A 21,783-nucleotide genomic window follows, 5' to 3' on the forward strand; every position below is an offset into this window, starting at 1 on the left:
CTCTCTCCACAGATCATCAATATTTATAATGAATTAAACACACAACTTTGAATTTATTAGTATTGAATAAGTGTTTTGGTCGATTATTGAAAAATACATGATAAGTGCAGTATTAATGACATATTTAATTGAACTGCTTATATAATGCTAAATGTTTTCGTATTATATAAGCATAGATTAGGAAGAAGATCATTTACAAAGATTATAAAGTGTAATTATTTATCTACTTTTCGTTTTTGGATTAATTAAAAATTGTAATGGTAATTATTATTATAATAGCGAGTAATTAAAGTATCAAGTTTTATATTTTATCTATATATTTTAAATTTAATACACATACTTGCTAATTTAATTAATACATCCGAATTATAATGTTAAGTAAACATATATATTTAAGAATATTAAATTAATGTCGTAAATGTATCCATATGTATATGTAATATAATATATGTATATATAATAATATTTATGATAAATACATACATGTATATATAAATATTTATTATAACTACATAATATTAGGTACATAATAAAAGGTATAAATATGTAATACTTATTATAATATGTATATATATATATATGTGTGTGTGTGTGTGTGTGTATACATATATGTATTTATAATAAATATTACGTAAATATAATTCGTAACTATATCTATATAAATATTAAATCTTATAAAAAGACCAACAAATGTATAAATAACTTAAAATATAAATAAAAACAATTAAAGAATTATTAACAATTATATGAAAATAGTGATTAACATATAATAGTGGTTACATACATCAATTCATATATCTTAAAACAATTATGCTACATTTTCGGTTTCCAAATAGTTTATCGCGTTATAGATCTTTATATTTTTAATCAATGATTAAAGATTGAAGAAATATTGTCTGTTTTTCAATCTCTGACCAGCGTGTTTCTATTTTACGTTCAACATCCGAAAGAATTGATTGTTCAACCTCCTTTTTAATAAATTTTTTTATCTAAAAAAGATTATTTTAAGTTATCATCAGTAAATGATTTCGTAAATGTTATCGCATTATTATACAATCAAAGTTTCATTATTGACAGAATTATAAAACAAAATATGTAGAAGATTGTATATAAAATATATAACATATACAAATTGTGTGTTTTATTCGTTGTTACAAACTTCTATGGTAGGTACGAGAGCTAATATTGAACATTTTTTGATAATAAACTTATATTCGCAAATTTATAGTTTCAATGCGATAGCAAATAAAAAAATAATACTTTCAGTCTAGCGTTTTAATGAAGACAACCTATCGAACGCTGCGTGGTAGGTGCCTACTAGAGTCCTGCACGGGTTGTCGATTTATGAGACCTATTTTCCTACACACTGATTGAGCGGCAAAGGAAGTGCAATAGAAGTGTTTTGTTATATTTTTATTTTCAAATTATTGTTTTGTTCTTTTTATTTTCAAAAAATGTTTCAAACAACAATTGCTTAAAATGAGCTAATTTGTCGTTGTATGCATGGCAATGTCGGACTATGTTTCTGTTGATTCTATCAAAAATTTAACATCTCTAGCAGGGCTCTGAACAATATGAAAGTATTATTTTTGGATCGTGTTAAAATTATGAATTTGCGAACATACGTTTACTATCAAAAAATTCAATTTTAGCACTTCTACCTAGCAAAAATGTGTGTAACATCGATCTTCAAACAACATATTATAAAAAATAAATTTTATAATATTATAAATATAATATTATAATTTTATAATATTATAAAAAATAAATTTTATAATAAAAATTTAACGATAAATATCGAACTTTGATTCATTAAAATTACCTCGCCCAATTGTTCCTCAGAATACGCATTGTTAATTATAACAATGAAATACCGCCACCTCATTGACTTTCCTATCAGAACAAAATAGTATATTTATAATTAATATGTACAGTAAACTTTCGTAGCTATGTACTTTGAATTATGAAATATGAATTGTACCCGTAATAAATTATAAATTTTCTGATATATTTTAATATATCTTTAAGCATATATTTAGTATTTTTGGCAAGAGTAGAAAGAAAAATATTAGCACATAAGGTTTCAGTTCTCTCTACTGATTTGGATTGATTATAAGATAGAAGATTCTTCATAAAATTATGCCGAAATGTTTCAAAACTAGCTGGTAATTTTTCCTCTATATAATTGAATATGATTATAAAACTTTCACTGTAAGCTAAACACTCTAAAATTGTGTAATCAATCTCTTTCATGGAAAAATTAAAACTTTTAATCCATGTAATATGATCTGGCGTTTTCAAACCATTACAATATGTCTACCTCTTCCATCCAGGCGAAAGTCTACAGAAGAAAATCCAGAAAATAAGTAAAAATATTATAGCGAAATTGTGCTAATTGTTCTAGTATTACATAAATAATTTTTGACGCAAGTCATAATTAATTTCTCAAACATGCACATATAAAAAATACCTCTATAAAAAATCAAGTATTATAAGAAGAATTACTTGTTTCTTATAGGATTTATCAGATTCCATTTCAATTGTTCATATACCGTCTTTTTGCATATGTAATCATTCATAAGACATTTCCACTTTGCGAGTTCTTGCTTTAAACATTCAGTATGCTCATCATAGCTATCTTTGCTGAACAGATTCCATTCTAATTCAAGCGGCTTTCGCACTTCCTAAAAAAGCATCTTTTTATTTTTTTCGTACTATTTACAAGAACAAATATAATATATGTGCAAATACACATATTTTAACTAGATGATTTTGTTTTAATAAGTAGGGGAGACCAGGGACAAAAGTAACAGTGTCATGAAAGTAACAAGCCTCCTACTAAACTACATAATATGTTGAATAATTTGTACTATATAGTCAAACGCGTACGCTCCGATTCTCTTCCTTTTCAGCTAATTGTTGTAGAACGATTACACCGGTTGCACATGCAGGAGTGAAATTAGTGTATTTGCATTATTCATCTAAGTATTTCTTGTTTTAGTTGTTTTGTATCTATGCCTAATTAAAGTGTATATATTGACGTAATTATTTGCCGGTGTATTCTTCTAAAATATATTCATAAGTTTTTATAGTTGATTTGGCTAAGTCTTGCATCATATTTAGGTATAATGCTTTTATTCTAAAAAATGTGTTTGGGAACGAAAGTAACACGACGCTCTGTGAACGAAAGTAACATGTTTCAATGCTTAAAGTATAAGGACTGGTCCCATAATAACTGTACCAAAGGCGATTCTTGTTATGTATGCCATAATTGTGATTCGGAATAAATACCAATCTGTTTTGTATAAGTAGTTATCATACAATTTTTACACTATTATTTAGAATTAAACTATTATTTAGACATAAAAAAGTACAAAACTGGTGTAATATTAAGTATAATTATTTTATGATATTACTTATAATTATTTTGCTTAACGAAGATTATTTCTTTTAAGTTTCTTAAAGATGATAAAAATAAATATTTATTTTATTTTTTATTTTAATATAATACAAATTTATAATAAAAGTTATCTTGCTTAATAAAAGATTACAATAAAAGTTACCTTAAATTGAAAAAAAGTCATATTTATTTTATTTTCCCGAAAATGCGAACTGTTACTTTCATCCCCAGACTATGTTACTTTCGTTCCCGTCCCCCAGGACAAAAGTAACAATCAACGTACTCAACTGACTCAGAGGTGGTGTGGGGGTAGACCTCGTTTCGTATGGAAAGTTGCAAACCCATGTGGAACCATACAATATAGGCTTCGTTTCGCGCTGACTCAGAGGTGATGTGGAGTGGACCTCGTTTTGCACAGAAAGTTAAAGTAACCTTGACCTTTTTAGAAGTCAAATCAACATTGCTTAGGAATTCATATAGTCGCATGTTGCATATAATTCGTGGAAATTCTTTTTGTTAATAACTTTTTAATAAACAACGGGCGACGACTAAAATCTTTTGAATATTTCTCAAGACAGTGACCTTGACAACATATGGCAAGGCCAAGACGATTCGAATCTGGTGTCTTTCTCTAAAGTTTTATATTCGAATTAGCATATTTTTCAATTGAAAAAATATCCAAAAAAATTTACGCAAATATTTAAGAATTTTCTGTATACAGTGTTGTACTATTAATTACTTTGACTGCATTTTGAAAAATAAAATTAAAGATAAAATTACCTCATGGATAATATATACTTGGAAAAATACATTAAAGCCTTCATTTAACCATACATGAAACCAATAAAATGGATTGAACAGATTGCCAACATATTTTTGTATCATCCTACGTACTACTGAAGGTGCAATTATCATTTTCCGTGCTATAGTATCCAATTCTTCATTATACATGATATCTGTTTCTCTAAAAATCATTATACTAATATGTATGCTGTATGAATGTATGAAAAATTTTAGATATATTAATATAAATTTTTATTTAAATATGTTAGATTATTATTAAATTATTATATAATATATGTCTATTTTTAATTATATGTGTATATTACCTGTGAAAGATGAATCCCAAAATATGTTTGACTTCATCTTGTAAATTCGGGATTGCGATATGATCTACTTTGCTCTCAGATAAAACAGTAGTCCACTCAAGGAATCTCTTCGAATTATTCCAATAATTTCTTAAGTACATAGTAATACTTTTAATAATATATGAAGCAAATTTTATATACGGTATCAATTGCGGTCTGCACCACATGCTAATGGTATCAGCTATTTTGAATCGATGAAAATCAAAACCACAAGTGCTATATTATCTATAGAATTCAAAACAGTTTTGTTAAAATGTGTCCATGTTTCATCATTTAACGGTTCAGACGATTCTCCTATCGGCATATTCGACAAAGCTTTATAACTTCGATGATGCTTTATGGAAATATCAAAAGTAATTTTTAAATTTGGCTTGTTCCAAAACGGAAATAATTGCTGCTTTCTTGTTTGGATACCCGTTATGATTAACAACCTACATATTAACGATATGTAAATAATGACTAATGTTAGAAAATTATAAGCGTAAATGCAAAAATATACACAATTTGCTTTTGATATTTTAATATATTCTTCTACTTACTCTTTATCTCCATTTTCGTTTATGTACGGAATTCCGAAAGACTCACTTACTTTATTAATCGGAATATGGGACCGTATGTGCAGATTGTATATTCCTGGCAAGATGGTAGCATTGTAATGGTAGAGGACAATATTGATATCATAATTACTCTTTCTCGTTAGAAATTCATAAATCTTTCCACTTTGAGTTTGTTTTAATATCAAATTCTTTAATGGTATCGATTTTATCATTGAATTCGATAGATGAAAACTTATAAATTGTGTTGCATATTTGATATAAATAGTGATTACATATTCACCCTCCAAGTGATAGTGGGTGAAATTTAACTTTATATTATAATGCAATGGAAATATATTGTCTAACAAATTGTAATTTAGCGCATTGCATTGCACGATATCCGATTCTTTATCGATAGGATCCTTCATTGCTATTGTAGCAATGTATATTATACTACTACTCAAGAATAGTTTTAATAATCTCATGTTAAATTTCTTTCAGGTATCTATATAAATCATTTCCGTTGTTAGAAACATATATACAAGAAATGTATACAAACGTAATGTTAAATACAAATATAAATATGATAAAATTTAAAAATATAAACTTATTGAAGAACGTACTTTAGGTAATTTTGAAAAGGGGAAAACACATTAATCATAATTTTTATTTCTCTGAAATTCAATTATTTTCAAGATTTCTTCTTACATATTTTTATATTTTGCGTTTTATGGCAACTGACTTTTGTACGTGATGAACTTTGTATATTTACTAACGTGTTACTTTCAAAGTGTGTTTGTTTCAACCTTAAGAGAGTGATGTATTAAAATCCAACGAAGAATAAACGAACAATAACCCAAATAAACCGATATTAAATTTATTAAAAATTTTGTTGATATAGTTATTCGGATCAAACTTTTAACATAAAAATGTTAAAAATAACATTGTTAGGTTAGGTTAGGTTTGTCATAGAATAAATTTATTCGAATAAAATATTAACCTATCCCACATTCTTCATTCTTATTCGTTATATATATTTAAATTATCATATTTTATTTATATAACTTTTTTTAGAGAATATTTATTATTAACTTTATAGAATATATATTCTAAATATTTATTAAAAAAATTTTGTTTCAAAACAAAATATAAATAGTGCTAAATATTTTTGAGATAATTTTATAGCTGCACTGAAAGGTAGAACATACACATACTTCATAACATCAAAAAAGTTGCCTATATTTTATATTTTCTGTATGTCAAGGTGGTCAAATTATGTTGTTACATGTCTAAATATATTGTTAGCTAGCATATATGGAAGGAATGAAAATAGTATTTGCAATAAATAAATATATTCAACCGAAAGTAGAAATGTCTCTTTTAAGAAATAAAATAGTTGATTGTTATTCCACACATTCTTACTCCATATGCATACATTCAAAGAAAAAGAAATGTAGAAGTGCAATATTTTGTTGAATATTTAATTAATGTCTTACCCTATTTGTTGACTCACAACTATAGGTTTAATATCACAGGCATAAACAGTCAATCTGCGATCTTATAGCTTCAAGAGACTACCATAAACTGACGGCGCTATCATGTTACAGATACGGCATACAAGATAATAAACAGGTAAGGTACGTATTATATAGATATCGCCTTGATTATTCATAACACAGGAGTATGTCATCGCTGGAAGTCAATACGTACATATTTATTTATTCTTTGTATTCTTTTATATTCCTTGTTTTTATATTTAAAACTTTCCTTTGTAAGAACAATTTTTCGGGGAAAACATTCGCGAGAGAAATTTAAAATTGAGAAGATTCTTCCCTAAATATAAGATAAAGATATTCTGTATATTATATTATTTATATTCTGTATATTATATTATTATACTATTTTTTTCATCAAAAAGTATTTCAAGAACTTATAGTATAAAATAAATAAAAGAGACTTGCCTATATCGTATCACTTGAGATATTTTATGTTATACTTTCTATTTGGCACTAATCCTATACAAGTACGGCGATGTCTAATATTATTTTTTACTTTGCTTATAACGTTTGTGAATAATTATTTCTATTTTTATCATTTATTGTTCTAATATTATGAGCAATAAACGGAATAACTTGTTTTATTTTTATATTGTATTTGCTTCAGGCAATGTTTTTTCATGGCAAAGAAGAAGAAATGTTAATTTACATTTCTCCACTACATTTTAAGATAAATTTCTTATTTCAGAAATTTCAGGAACACATTTGTTATATGTATTCTGATGCGATCAATTTTGACTGACGAAAAAATTTATAAATTTAAAGATCATAAAACATTTTCTCTCTCGACTTCTGCCGATCATCAATGTTCATAAAGAACAAATCAAATCATTTTTGAATTTATTAGTGTGGAATCAGTATTTTGGCTGGTATTTCGAAATACACAATGGGTGCAGTATCAATAATACATTTAATTAAGATTTTAATAATGTTAACACTTTCATGTTACGTTTAAACATACATGAATACAAACTCCATTCAAAAAGCATAATTATTTATTTGCTTCTCATTCTCAGTTTAAATTAAAAATTGAAATAGTAAATATTAATAAGTCGTATTATATATAATATAAGTTTTATTTCTTATACATATTTCAAATTTAATACATATTTAGTATTATGTGATATATTTTAATATATGTTATAAATTTTAATATTTAATAGAAAGTTGTATATTTAAATTAAGTTAATATCATATATGTACACATATACATGTATGTATATATATATGAATATGTGTGAGTGTGTGTGCGCGTGTATGTGTGTGTGTAAATTAATAAATTTGGAGATATATTTCAATATATTTCAAACATGATATATTTGTGATATTTCTAAACAATTCGATGTTTTATAAATCTAGTTTTTCAATAAGAACTGAATAAGAACTGAAAATATTTTATCTGTCTGTCGATCTCCGACCACCGTGTTGCCAGCTTGTATTCAAAATAATCAAGAGCTTCAAAGGAATACCTGGATTCTCTAATCTCATTTCTGATAAATGCATTTATCTAAAAAAGATTTTAACAATTGTCAGCAATAAATGATTTTGTAATTGCCTCATTAACACACATTCGAAGTATGATTATAAATAGAATTATAGAAGAAGATTATATAAAATATGTTACAATATTATAGTGAAAAGTAAATTTAATATAAAAAAATTTAATTAAATATATTTTATAATAAGACATAATAAGTGTATGGAGTTCTGATTCATTAAAATTTACCTCGTCTAATTGTTCCTCGGAATACACATTGTTAATTATAACAATTAATGTTGCAATCTTACTGACTGATCTACGAGAACAAAACAATACGTTTATTATAATTAATTGAATAAATTTTCATGTGCCTATGTGTGTAATATATCTTTGTCTGTGTGTAATATATGTTCATTAAGCAATGTTATTACCTGTATTTTATTTTTTTGAAGATATTTAATATGTCTTTAAGCATAAACTTAGCATTTTTCGCAATAGTAGAAAGAAAAATATTAGCAATTAAAGCTTCTGTTGAGTTAAGTTGATCAAAAGGTAGTTTATAAAAATGCTTTACAAAAATTTCTGGTAATTTTTTCTCTAAATAATTGATTATGATTTCAGAATTTTTACTGTAAGCGAGACATTCTAAAATTGTACGATCCATTTCTTTCATGTAATTATTAAAAACTGTATGCCATAAGGAACTTGCCTCTCGCAAACCATTACAATATATCCATCTTTTCCATCCGGGCAAAAATCTACAAAAATCCAGAAAAGAATCTTCTAATGAAATTGTGCTAATTGTTCTAGTATTATATAAATAATGTTTGACATAAGTGATAATTAATTTCTCTAACATATGCACAATATAAAAAATATTTCTATAAGGTATCAAGTATCACAAAAAGAATTACTTTTGTTCAGGATTTTTCAGATGCCATTGCATCAGTTGAAAAGACTTTATTCTGCATGAAGCATCATATATAATACATTTCCACTTTGTGAGTTCCTGCTTTAAACATTCAAAATTATCATCAGCGTTATTTTCGTTATGCCACAAATCTATTTCAAGTTTCCATGCTATAAATCCAAGCTTTAATTTTTCCTAAAATTCGGCAAAAAATATAACATCTTTTTATTTCTTTCATTTTATTTACAGAAATAAATATAATATATGTGCAAATGTAAACGTATTTTTACTAGAAAATTTTATTTTAACAAGTGTTTATTTTAATAAAATTGTATAGCACCCACTATGTATATACTACAATATTCAAATTAACTTATTATTTATTTGAATAATGATATAAATAATTTATACCACATCTAAATATATTTATTATTGACATACACACACACAAACACACATATACAGGGTGTCAGGGCAATGTCTCTTCCCCAAAAAAAGCTCTTGCAGCTTACCTCGAAAGCTTTTCAAAACACTATAATAAAGTATTTTTTTATCGTGTACTTTTCGAGTTATGAGGCGTGAAATAATTTCTTAATTTTTACATAAACCATAAAATATTTAGTTAAAATATTCATGTTTCGATTATCTTTATTTTGTACATGAAAGTATTATGGTAAGATAATCGAAAAATGAATATTTTACTAGATATTTTATGGTTTATATAAAATTAAGAGATTATTCCAAGCCTCATAATTCGAAAAGTACTTAATGAAAAAATACTTTATTATAGTGTTTTGAAAAGCTCTCGAGCTAAGCTACACGAGCTACATTTTGGGATGAGATTGCCCTGATATTCTGTATATATGTCAATAATATATGTATTTAAATGTGATATAACTCCGTATATATTGATACATCGATGAATTTGCTACGCGATCATCTGTTTTCAATTGATCTAATTTAAATATGCTGCATGTCATACAAATATCAGTTTTAAAAATATCAAATTTGTAAATTTTCTTTATAAAACAATCATTTACAAATTCTTTAAAAAAACAAGCATTTGAAAATGGATTAATATATTTTGTATAAAATTTAACAAAATTAAAAGTATAACAGTCTATGCAAAATATTTCCAAGCTTTTAACATCCGCCATAAATATTTTATAACAAAAGAAAATAAATATAACGAAAATAATTGTAATTGTAATCGTAATCTATAGTTTTATAAAATTAAATATCGTAAATTATATTATTTAAAATATAAATTCTACACAATATTAGTATTATAGGAAATACGGAATACGAAAAGTCCAAAATTTATAACATGTAATTATTAAATTTTAGAAAACGAGACTTTTAAATTTACATAAGTCCTTTGAAATTAGATTTTTGAATTTTGGCGAAGAAGGAATTATACAACTAAATTCATTTTTTCAATTCTCTGCATGTATCTAATTTTTTAAGAATTATTTATACTATTATAATATATGAAATTGCGATATATATTATGCATTGACTTAATAGAAAATATGATAAAATTTATTATTGTGTTTACCTGGAATTGAGGGTAAAATTTTAAGAGTACGAAAATATTCGACATAAATTCGAAAGCTTTGATCATAGGATACCATGCTATATAATCTTTCTCTTTTCGCAAATAATAAACGAGTTCCCAAAATATGGAGAATGCAAGTTTTTTCTCTATTGCAAAATGGAAGGCGTCATCGATAATTTGCGCTCGATTGAGAACATGTATATTTCTGTATTCTTCAGAATTTAAGTATCGCGCAATTTTTCGCCAATTCTCGGTATCATAATTGACACGATAGTATCCTATTATAAAATAAATTGCTTCGTCGATTATTAGATATTTTAAAATTACATATATTGATTCAACATATTTTGAGATGTTAAAGATATTTTGATATTAAATGTATTATTATACTTAAAAATGTTTGTATTTTCTACTTTTGTGTGTGTGTGTATTAGATTTCATATGTTTCTTCGTTATTTTTAATTAAAACCTTATATATAATGATAATTTAATGATTTTGAAAAACTTTAATGTGTAAGAAATTTTTAACTTAAATTGATTTGATTGATCATAATTTTGACATTATACACAATATATGATAAATAATAAAAGTATTGATAAAATAATAGAAAAATTGTAAGATAGTCGAAAAATAAATATTTTACGAGATATTTTTTACGATTTATGTAAAATTTTGTCAACTTAAAGTAATCCTTTATCAATTTGAAATATCACATAAATTGTTCAATTTTTGACTATCTTACTCTTATAATTTTTTACGTAATATTGTGAGGAATCGATATATATATATGCAAGTAAAATATAAATTTATCATTCAATTTTTACCAGCTTGTTGTAAATTTAAAATGATCAATTCATCTTTCGTAAGTAAGAGTTCAATTTTTGAATTCGATGGTGTTAACCAAATATTTGACGAAGTTTCAGTAAAATTGGACTTCGCAATATATATAATATACGTAATAGGTATATAATAGTGTTCCTCATCCAACTTGTTATAAAATTGTGCTGATATAGTTATTTTTATAATATTGTAATAATAATTTCGCATCACATCCAATGTGGGAAAACATCTCTGCATAGCATACGAATATATCATCCTTTTTACATTGAACTGATATTCGGAATCCCATTCATCTATGATACTTTGCATAACATTCCATAAATTATCGGAAGTTGTTTCCAAAGGCTCAGCATGTCTATAAGATTTAACATTGTAGCAATAATATTAAACATTGTGTATAATTGATCAGCATCATGAAAAAGAAAATCATAATTTACATAATTTATAGTTACACATTTTAATGTTATAATATAAGTCTCATAGATATATAGAAATTTTTAAATTTTGATATAATTATATACATATATATATATATATATATATATATATATATATACACACATATATTAAATTATATTAAAATTTAAAAATTTCTATATATCTAGAGAGACTTATATTATAATATTATTATATTATAACATAATATTATATATATATATATACATATACAGGGTGTCCCAGACTTAACGAATCAGCCGTTAATGGTAAATTCCTGAGATCATTTGGAGATGAAAATTCTAATACCAAAATGTTAAGGAAGATTTTATAAAAATGTCCAAACTATTGACTACTATCGCATGGGAAACACAACGCGCTCACTGCAGAAACCTATTTTTTATTTTATATTCATCCCTCTATCGATATCGACATTATCGCGCTGTACGCGGGCCCCTTAATGCGCTATGTCCCTGAGCATAGGTGAACGTAACGAGCCGATTGGTAATCTTTAATCTTTTGTAGCGTCGAAACTACATCGTGCTCAACATTTTGGTATTAAGATTTTCGTTTCCAAATGATCTCAGGAATCTACCATTAACGGCTGATTCGTTAAGTTTAGGACACCCTGTATACATATATTTATATATTTATATATGTATATTATATATATTTTTTTTCTTTTGTAATATAAAATAACAGCGTAAATTTGAATCTTCAAATATGTATCTCTTTTAAACAATAAAAAAGGAAATATATTGCAACAAATTTATTATATATTTCGGTTTTCTTTTTTGCTATGATGTATTTATATCATTATATTACAATATATTATACTTACTGGTTGTTCAAATATATGTTGATAGCTTTTGAAAATATACCAGGCGACAATGTTCGTTCTAACATGCACCATATGATGGAGCCTACAATGATACAAATACAAAATGATTTATAATATTATTAGATAATATATAGATTTATTATAATATATTTAAAATGCTTCTATTGTATTGCTTACAAGTTCGTTACATAAATAAATCTTAAATTAAAATTAGGTAACAAAGTTTGCGTATTTAAATCTATCTAATAAAAGTTAAACAAATGTTAAGTATATTCCAATGAAAAACAGATATAATAATTATAACACATAAAAGGTATAAACGATTAGATAAATTTCATAAATTTTATTTACCTGAAATTCTTTTTGGTCGTGATAGTAATAGAATTAAAAAAAAGTAAAAGATAAGAAAGAAGAGAGATAAACAATACATAACAAGATTAAAAATTAAAAAGGAAAAAAATAAAATAAGAAAAAGTGAAAACAGACATAAAAAAATGTACGATCATTTTTTATTATTTTATTTATAGAATCTAACTAAGATATCGAATCAGCTGTTTCTTAAATGGAATGAGTTGGTTGAATAAAAAAAAATCAATTTTATCTGAATATCTTTTTGTTGACAAACTATTAATAGACGTATATCTACCATATACAGGCATTTCGATGAAACTCCCATGAAAATACAAGCTCAGCTGAGATACTTTTAGAATAGAAGATATTTACAGAATATGCCAATTGAGTAACATTAAGTTATTAAAACAATCAGTGCAATCATTTATAACTTTATATAAAAATGTGAGACCAAAAAGAAAGTCTCCTATTACGCAGATATAGCATTCAATTTAGTTCATTATAGGCACATAATCATGACAAATACCATGATGCCCATAGACGTATTTAAAAAAAAAGAAAACAGATTTTATGCAAGATATTGAACACGTTCTCATCAATCAAAATGCTATGACTATACTGATAAGGAGACTATGTAATAGAAGTAAACTTTATGGAGATGAATTATTGCACAATAAAATAATTTAATAATATTGACATTGATGAACTATTTACATACTCAAAAATAAAGACTAATTTCTGAAATACAGTAATTACAATTGTTCGAATATGTCTAGGAAAAATCTAAATTTAAATTTAATAAATTAGATCATTACAAAATCATATTTATATCATTTCATATTCTTTTTGCAATTGTAACATGTGCAGTTATAATAGAAAACAATATAAGGAAATTGGCTTAAGTTTTTGATATCTTTTTCTTATTGTCAAGAATTAATTTGTAATAAAATATTATAATAAAATAATAATAAAAAAGTAAATGATATAAATAAATAGTAATGATATAAATAAATAGTAAATAAATAAATTGTGAATTACACACAAATAACTTTATTTATAATTGATTTTTCTGATTTCTTTATAATATTGACATTATTTCTTTATGATGTTCATTTCTTTATAATATTGAATTATAGTTTATTTGTTTATTTATTTATACAATGTTATATATGTACATACCTTTAACACGAGAAAGAAAAGTGTATATATAATTTTCAGTATCGTCTTTATATTCTACAGAGCTTAAATTGACATAAGTATTAAGATCAAGTAATTCATGTTGAATTTGAACTATAAACAAATCCATCATCCGAAAATCTGGAACAATCTAAAAATAGAACTCAAGTAAAATTAATCGAGAAGCTGTTAACACACATAAAAAAATCATAAACAATCGCTGCTGCTAAACATAATTTATATTTAGCACATTATAAAAAATTAAAATATAGCAAATCGTGTTTTTATATTTAAGTGTGATATGGTTTAAAAAATTAAATGTTGTTATAATTACATAAAAATATATTTATAGGATTTTTGTTTAGTGACTGTAGGTTAGAAGTTTTTCCTTAATAATTTTAACAATTAAGGATTAAAAAGCTTTATATAAATAACAATATAAATAACACAAATTTAAATTTCGCAGCAAAGAAGAGTCAAACGCGTAGTGTTACATATGATAATATGTTATGTATGATAATTTTTTGAAAATTAATTTTTCGATGAAATTGATTAATTGTATACGGTGCATAAATTTTTCTTGATCCATATACTAAATGTATAATTGAGTCTTAATCCGCGATTTTTCATAAATTCCTCTTTGCACTTCTGAAGAAACGTCGGGGAGAAAAATGATGGGGCGAAGTTAAACCGAGAATCGAACTCGAATTTTTCGCTTGCCGAACGATTGCTCTTACCCCCGACTAAGCTATTCAGACTCTATACTTCTATCACACCTTCATACTTCTCATTTTGCTTACAAATATCTATTACTAATAATTATTAACGCCATGTTTCAGCCAGGCGTATGGCGCATTAGCATTCGCGTCTGACATTTATTTCTTATGAAATTAAAATTTGTGTTAATAATGTTAGTTTTAAACTATATTATTTTCTTATTAAATTTCTCTAAATTTATAAAAATGTAAAAGACTCGAGTAATCATACGATTCGAATTAGCATAATTTTTAATTGAAAAAAACATCCAAAAAAATTTACACAATTATTTAAGAATTTTCTGTATACATTGTCGTACTATTAATTACTTGGACTGCATATTTAAAAATAGAATTAAAAATAAAATTACCTCATCGATAATATATGTTTGGAAAAACACAATAAAGCCTTCGTTTAACCATACATGAAACCAATAAAATGAATTGAACAGATTGCCAATATATTTTTGTATCATCCTACGTACTACTGAAAGTGCAATTATCATTTTGCGTGCAGTAGTATCCAATTCTTCATTATACATGATATCTGTTTCTCTAAAAATCATTATACTAATATGTATGCTGTATGAATGTATGAAAAATTTTAGATATATTAATATAAATTTTTATTTAAATACATTAAATTATTATACAGGGTTTGTCAAAAGTGTGGAAACCCCTAAATATCTCACAAACGGTGCATTTTAGAAAAAAATGTTTCAGGCAAAAGTTGTTTGGTTTCAAAGGGGCCATAAGACGGTACCATTGGTTTGACCTTGAAGAGTCATTTGAAGGTCATGTGAAGGTCACTTCAATTTTTTTTAATGGAACACCCTATATATTTTTGCACACTCTTGTAGCTTATCTCGAGAGCTTTCCAAAACACTATAATTAAGTACCTTTTCGTTAAGTACTTTTTGAGTTATGAGGCTTGAAATAATTTCTTAATTTTACATAAACCGTAAAATATCTTGTAAAATATTCATTTTTCGATTATCTTACCTTAATACTTTTACGTACAAAATAATGAGAGGAATCAATTAGTGTAAAGAAAACACATAGTTGTTTTTAAGAAAAAATATGGAATTGTTAATTGCAAATTACATATTTTTGCTGTATTCTTCAGAATTTAAGTATCGCGCAATTTTTCGCCAATTCTCGGTATCATAATTGACACGATAGTATCCTATTATAAAATAAATTGCTTAGTAGATTATTAGAGATTTTAAAATTACATATATTGATTCAACATATTTCGAGATGTGAAAGATATTTCGATATTAAATGTATTATTATATTTAAAGATGGTTTTGTTTTCTATTTTTATGTGTGTGTGTTAGATTTGATATGTTTCTTCATTATTTTTAATTAAAACTTTATATATAATGATAACACAGGTCTACAAGGTTTTGTTGTTGGGCAGCTGGGGGTCATTTCCGAAGTAATTTTCTGCGTAGAATCCGAATCCGAGGTCAGAATTGGCCCATCACGTCAGGATTTTGAGATATTTGAGGTTATATACTCGAAAAATGGCTTTTTGGGCTACTTTTGAGGTTATGTACAGAACGCACAAAATTTTTTAGCTCTTTTCTTCTAATTGCATCATTTAGTACTACTCTTTCCCTTCAAAATGAGCTGTCGAATGGTCATCTACGATTTTTCCTTGCAAAGTTACGGCCATTTTACGCCATCTTGAATTTTCAAAATCTGATTTCAGATTCTCCATCAAACCCATATATACAGTTTTCAGTCCAGGTTTTCTGGTTTATAGTTCAAAGTTTACAGGTTTAATGTGAATGCTCATGAGGTTGTTGGGCTATAACGGCGCAGGGTTTGGAATTCATCATGTCATCTTAAAATGGCCGTAACTTTGCAAGGAAAAATCGTAGATGACCATTCGACAGCTCATTTTGAAGGGAAAGAGTAGTACTAAATGATGCAATTAGAAGAAAAGAGCTAAAAAATTTTGTGCGTCCTGTACATAACCTCAAAAGTAGCCCAAAAAGCCATTTTTCGAGTATATAACCTCAAATATCTCAAAATCCTGACGTGATGGGCCAATTCTGACCTCGGATTCGGATTCTACGCAGAAAATTACTTCGGAAATGACCCCCAGCTGCCCAACAACAATCATGACCCCATTTTTTGTAGACCTGTGTAATTTAATGATTTTGAAAAACTTTAATGAAGAAATTTTAAACTTAAATTAATTTGACTGCTATCATAATGTTGAAATTATACACAATTATACACAATATATGATAAATAATAAAAGTATTGATAAGATAATCGAAAAATTGTAAGATAGTCGAAAAATAAATATTTTACGAGATATTTTTTTTGCAAAATTTTGTCAACTTAAAGTAATCTTTTATCAATTTAAAATATCACATAAATTACTCAATTTTTGGCTATCTTACTATTATAATTTTTTCGGGAATATTGTGAGGAATCGATATATATATATATATATAGGCAAATTAAATATAAATTTATCATTGAATTTGTACCAGCTTGTTGTAAATTTAAAATGATCCATTGATCTTCCTCAAGAAAGAGTTCAATTTTTGAATTCGATGGTGTTAACCAAATATTTGACGAAGTTACAGTAAAATTGGACTTCGCAATATATATAATATACGTAATAGGTATATAATAGTGTTGCTCATCAAACTTGTTGTGAAATTGTGCTGATATAGTTACAATATTATTAGAATAATTTCGCATCACCTCCAACACGGGGAAACATTTCTGCATGGCCCAGGAATATACTATGCTTTTCACATTAAACTGATACTCGGAATCCCATTCATTTATGACACTTTGCATGGCATTCCATAAATTATCAGCAGTTTTTTCCATAAACTTAGTGTAACTATAAGATTTAACATGATGGTAAATGTTAATAATGTTAAACACTATGTATAATCAGCATCATAAAAAAGAAAATAACAATTTACACAATTTTCTTCGTACTTATGTATATATAAAAAATTAAACTATTACTAACATAGAAATATTTAAACTTTACAATATAATTTTAATATGCATAAATAATTATTTTAATTTTTATTACAAAAATTAAAGTAATTTTTATATTATCCGCAAGTTGGTTAAACCTGTTTCGCCAAAGATTGCTTAGTTTGAATTGTTTATAAATCGGAAACTATCAATCTCTACCACTTATTCACTATAAAAAACTTGAGTTGAAATTTATTCGATAAAAATTTATAAATATATAACAGGATATAAATATGACTCTTAAAATATCCATATTTTTTAAACAATAAAAGAATGTATATTGTCAAACTTATTATATGTATATTTAGATTTTCTCTTCCTATACAATATACATACATATATTACATTACAATATAATACTCACTGATTGTTTAAATATATGTTGAGAACTTTTGAAAATTTGTTATGCGATAATATTTGTTCTAACATGCGCCATAAAATGGAACCTATGATTATTGAAATTTAAAAAAAATGATTTAATAAATTATAATTTAAAATACTTTTCGTAATACATAAGTTTTAAAATAGCATTTAATTAAAACTAAATTTGTAACAAAGTTTGCAACTAATTGTAACAATTATATAGTAAATAATTAAGTATATGTAAAAAAATTAATTTCAGTATAGTAGATAGATATTTACAGTTATAATTTAAAAATTATATGATATTATGTAATTTAATAAAAACTATACAAAAAAGAGAAGTTAGCTTTTAGTTTTACATATTCTTTTGATACTGTCATTGCACGAAATATAAAATATGATAATAATAATACAGTTAAATTACAAATACATTTGTTTATAATTTACATATTTAACTTTTCATGAAATTAACTTTTAGATGTTTAAAATTTATTCATTCAATGTTATTTATGTACCTTTGAAATGAGAAAGAGAAGGAAATAAATAATTTTCCAGGTAACTATCATATTCTACAGCACAATTAATAACGAAATAAGGGTTTAAGTCGAATAATTCGTGTTGAATTTGAACTACAAATAAATCCATTAACCGGGAATTTGGTAAAGCCTAAATGCAATTCAATATAATCAATCTATAATTAATGAAAAATAAAAGACTTGAGATATATATATATATATATATATATATATATATATACAATTTGGCTTTACACACCCACTAATTGCTTTTGTTAAAAATAATGTTTGTTCTTTCCTCAATAATTTAAATATAAATACATACATTCCTTATTTTTTATTAAATTTCTTTGTGTAGAATTATGAAAACTTAAAAAATTTGAACAATCATATTTTCTTTATATTTAAGAAATAAAATAACCTTATCGATAATATTTGTTTGGAAAAATATAGTAAAACCTTCGTTTAACCATAATTGAAACCAATGAGATGGACACAATAGATTCCCAAAATATTTTTGTGTTATCCTACGTACTATTGAAGGTGCAATTATCATTTTGCGTGCGGCAGTATCCAATTCTTCATTATACGTAATATCTGTTTCTCTAAAAATCATTATACTAATATATATACTGTATAAATGTATGAAAAATTTCGGATAATAATATAATTTTTAATTAAATACCTTAACTTATTATAGAATATATATCTATTTATAATTATATATATATTACCTGTAAAAGACGAATCCCAAAATCTGTTTGACTTCGTCTTGTAAATTCGAGATTGCGACATGATCCACTTTACTTTCAGATGAACCAAGGGTCTCCTCAACGACATTCTCTGAATGATGCCGATATATATAATTTTTCAAGTACATAGTAACATTTTCAATAACATATAGCGCAAATTTTACATGCGGTATTAGTTGCGGTCTGCACCACATGCTAACAGTCTCATTCAAGTTGATCCGATGAAAATCAAACACCATAAATGCTACATTAATTATGGGGATTGAAGCAATCTTGTTAAAATATGTCCACACATTATCACCATCTGCCGGTCTAGATTCTCGTATCGGCATATTCGACAAAGCTCTGTACCTTCGATAATGCTTTATGGAAATATTAAAAGTAATTCTTAATCCGGGCTTATTCCAAAACGGAAATATTTGCTGTTCTTTTGATTGGATACCTGTTGTGATTAACCACCTGCCACATTTTAACGATATGCTTTAAATAATGGTTAACTTTAGACAATTATAAGCGCGGAATGCGTAAAGATAGAATTTGTTATTTCAATATTATTTCATATGATTTCATATATTTTTTTACTTACTCTTTATCCCCGTTTATGTAAATTCCGAAAGAGTCTTTTACGATATTAATTGGAATTTCAACCCTTATGTATAGATTGTATATTCCAGGCAACAAGATATTTTCGCAATTGAACACGAATATATTGTTTTCATAATAATTTGTTGATATGTTTTTACAAACATTCATTTCAATGTCATTTTGCGTTAATTTCAACATCCTTACATTATTTATTGGATCCAGCATATGAAAACTTATATTTTGTGTTGCATGAATAATATAAATAGTAATTGTGCAGTCGCAAATGAAATAATCGTTGACTAATCTTAACTCCATGTTATAGTGTAATGGCATTATATAAGTTGATAATTTATCGATTAATGCACTGCGTCGTGCGCTTTCTGATGTTTCATCAATAGAAATTATTGTTGCCACTGTAGCAATGTATATTAGACTACTACTTAATAAGAGTTTTATGAATGTCATGTTAAATTTCACTCGGATATCTATAAAAACGTTTCCTTATTAGAAACAAGGTACACAGAGTGCAATTCAATTGACTTTTGTGTGAAAAAGCTTCAAGAGAATTTATATGAATTTTTAAGAAAATAAGATTTATATAAGGAAAGATACAACACAATTCAATTTATTTATAAGTAAAAGAAATCATTAATAAAAAGTAATTATAACTTAATGAAATGTTATATTAGATAATTTTTTTGAAAATGAATATTGGAAAACATAAAGAACATGTTTAGATAATTCCGAAAAGAACAAACAAAGTAAACAGTAATTTTTATTTGTTTATTTCAAGTTCAGTTTCATCTTTACGATTTCCTCTAGTGCAATTACATATTTCTGTGTTTTTCATATTCTAGTATTCTATATATATAACAAGTTTTAACAACTTTAATCTCTTCCTTACATATACATGTTAAATTTTTAGAAGCATTAAAATATATGAGAAATGGAGAGATATTTTCAATATAGCGGATATTATAAATGGATTGTATGTTTACTAACATGTTATCTTCAAAGTTTATATGTCTCTCCTAATATTAAGTGAGAGATGTATTAAAAACGAACGAACAATAAACATGTACCAAAATAAAGTTTATTTGAAACTTAATTGATATAACAATTCGGATCAAATATGAAGAAAAGACGATATTTGTATATGTCATGTCACATTCATTTTTTCGGACAAAATATTCATCTACTGCTCGTTCCTCATTCACGTTCATTACATATTTAATTTAAAATGTTCTATTTAAGTAACATTAGAAGAGAACATTGGCTTTAGACATTCATTATAAAAAAGATATTTTAAAAAACGAAATACAGATAATATTAAATATTTTTAATATAATTTTATAGCTATGGTGTAAAATTAAACGCATATAATAATATTATAACGTCAATAAATACTTGACTTAGATTTCATATTTTCTATATCAAAATATGATTAAATGATGTTATTACAATATATTAATATTTTAATATCTTCTTTTAATATCTTCTTATTAACTACATGATTTACAAAAGATAAAAATAATTGTAATATAGAAATATGTGTTTTGA

At 25.4% G+C, this 21,783-nt stretch overlaps 1 protein-coding gene and 1 pseudogene across 2 annotated transcripts; both read right to left on the reverse strand.

Moving 5' to 3' along the window:
* Positions 1-789: 789 nt before the first annotated feature.
* Positions 790-5,357, reverse strand: LOC145972910 (aminopeptidase A-like). Its single transcript, XM_083101956.1, has 8 exons — positions 5,088-5,357; positions 4,510-4,979; positions 4,181-4,364; positions 3,684-3,838; positions 2,506-2,684; positions 1,982-2,341; positions 1,823-1,893; positions 790-989 (listed from the first exon to the last, which is right to left on the reverse strand). The coding sequence occupies exons 2-5, from the start codon at positions 4,713-4,715 to the stop codon at positions 2,660-2,662; spliced, it is 570 nt and encodes a 189-aa protein (XP_082958082.1). The 5' UTR covers positions 4,716-4,979; positions 5,088-5,357; the 3' UTR covers positions 790-989; positions 1,823-1,893; positions 1,982-2,341; positions 2,506-2,659.
* Positions 5,358-8,003: 2,646 nt separating this feature from the next.
* Positions 8,004-21,646, reverse strand: LOC145973198 (aminopeptidase N-like; annotated as a pseudogene). Its single transcript, XR_014439386.1, has 12 exons — positions 21,631-21,646; positions 20,225-20,708; positions 19,621-20,097; positions 19,308-19,491; positions 18,887-19,037; positions 18,373-18,454; positions 17,498-17,862; positions 10,619-10,866; positions 9,035-9,261; positions 8,552-8,878; positions 8,367-8,436; positions 8,004-8,147 (listed from the first exon to the last, which is right to left on the reverse strand). The product of XR_014439386.1 is annotated as an aminopeptidase N-like (transcript).
* Positions 21,647-21,783: the final 137 nt, after the last annotated feature.

The sequence above is a fragment of the Camponotus vicinus genome, unplaced genomic scaffold (assembly GCF_025532165.1).
Source record: "Camponotus vicinus isolate PSW18456_S1 unplaced genomic scaffold, iyCamVici1.0 SCAF_6, whole genome shotgun sequence".
In the NCBI taxonomy this organism is placed as follows: Eukaryota; Metazoa; Arthropoda; class Insecta; order Hymenoptera; family Formicidae; genus Camponotus; species Camponotus vicinus.

Coding starts and splice junctions, on each gene's coding strand:
- LOC145972910 (XM_083101956.1), bottom strand. CDS start 4,715: ATGTGGTGCAGACCGCAATTGATACCGTATATAAAATTTGCTTCATAT. Junction 4,365..4,509: donor TTGGGATTCATCTTTCACAG/GTAATATACACA, acceptor AATGATTTTTAG/AGAAACAGATATCATGTATA. Junction 2,685..3,683: donor ACCACCTCTGAGTCAGTTGA/GTACGTTGATTG, acceptor ATGCTTTTTTAG/GAAGTGCGAAAGCCGCTTGA.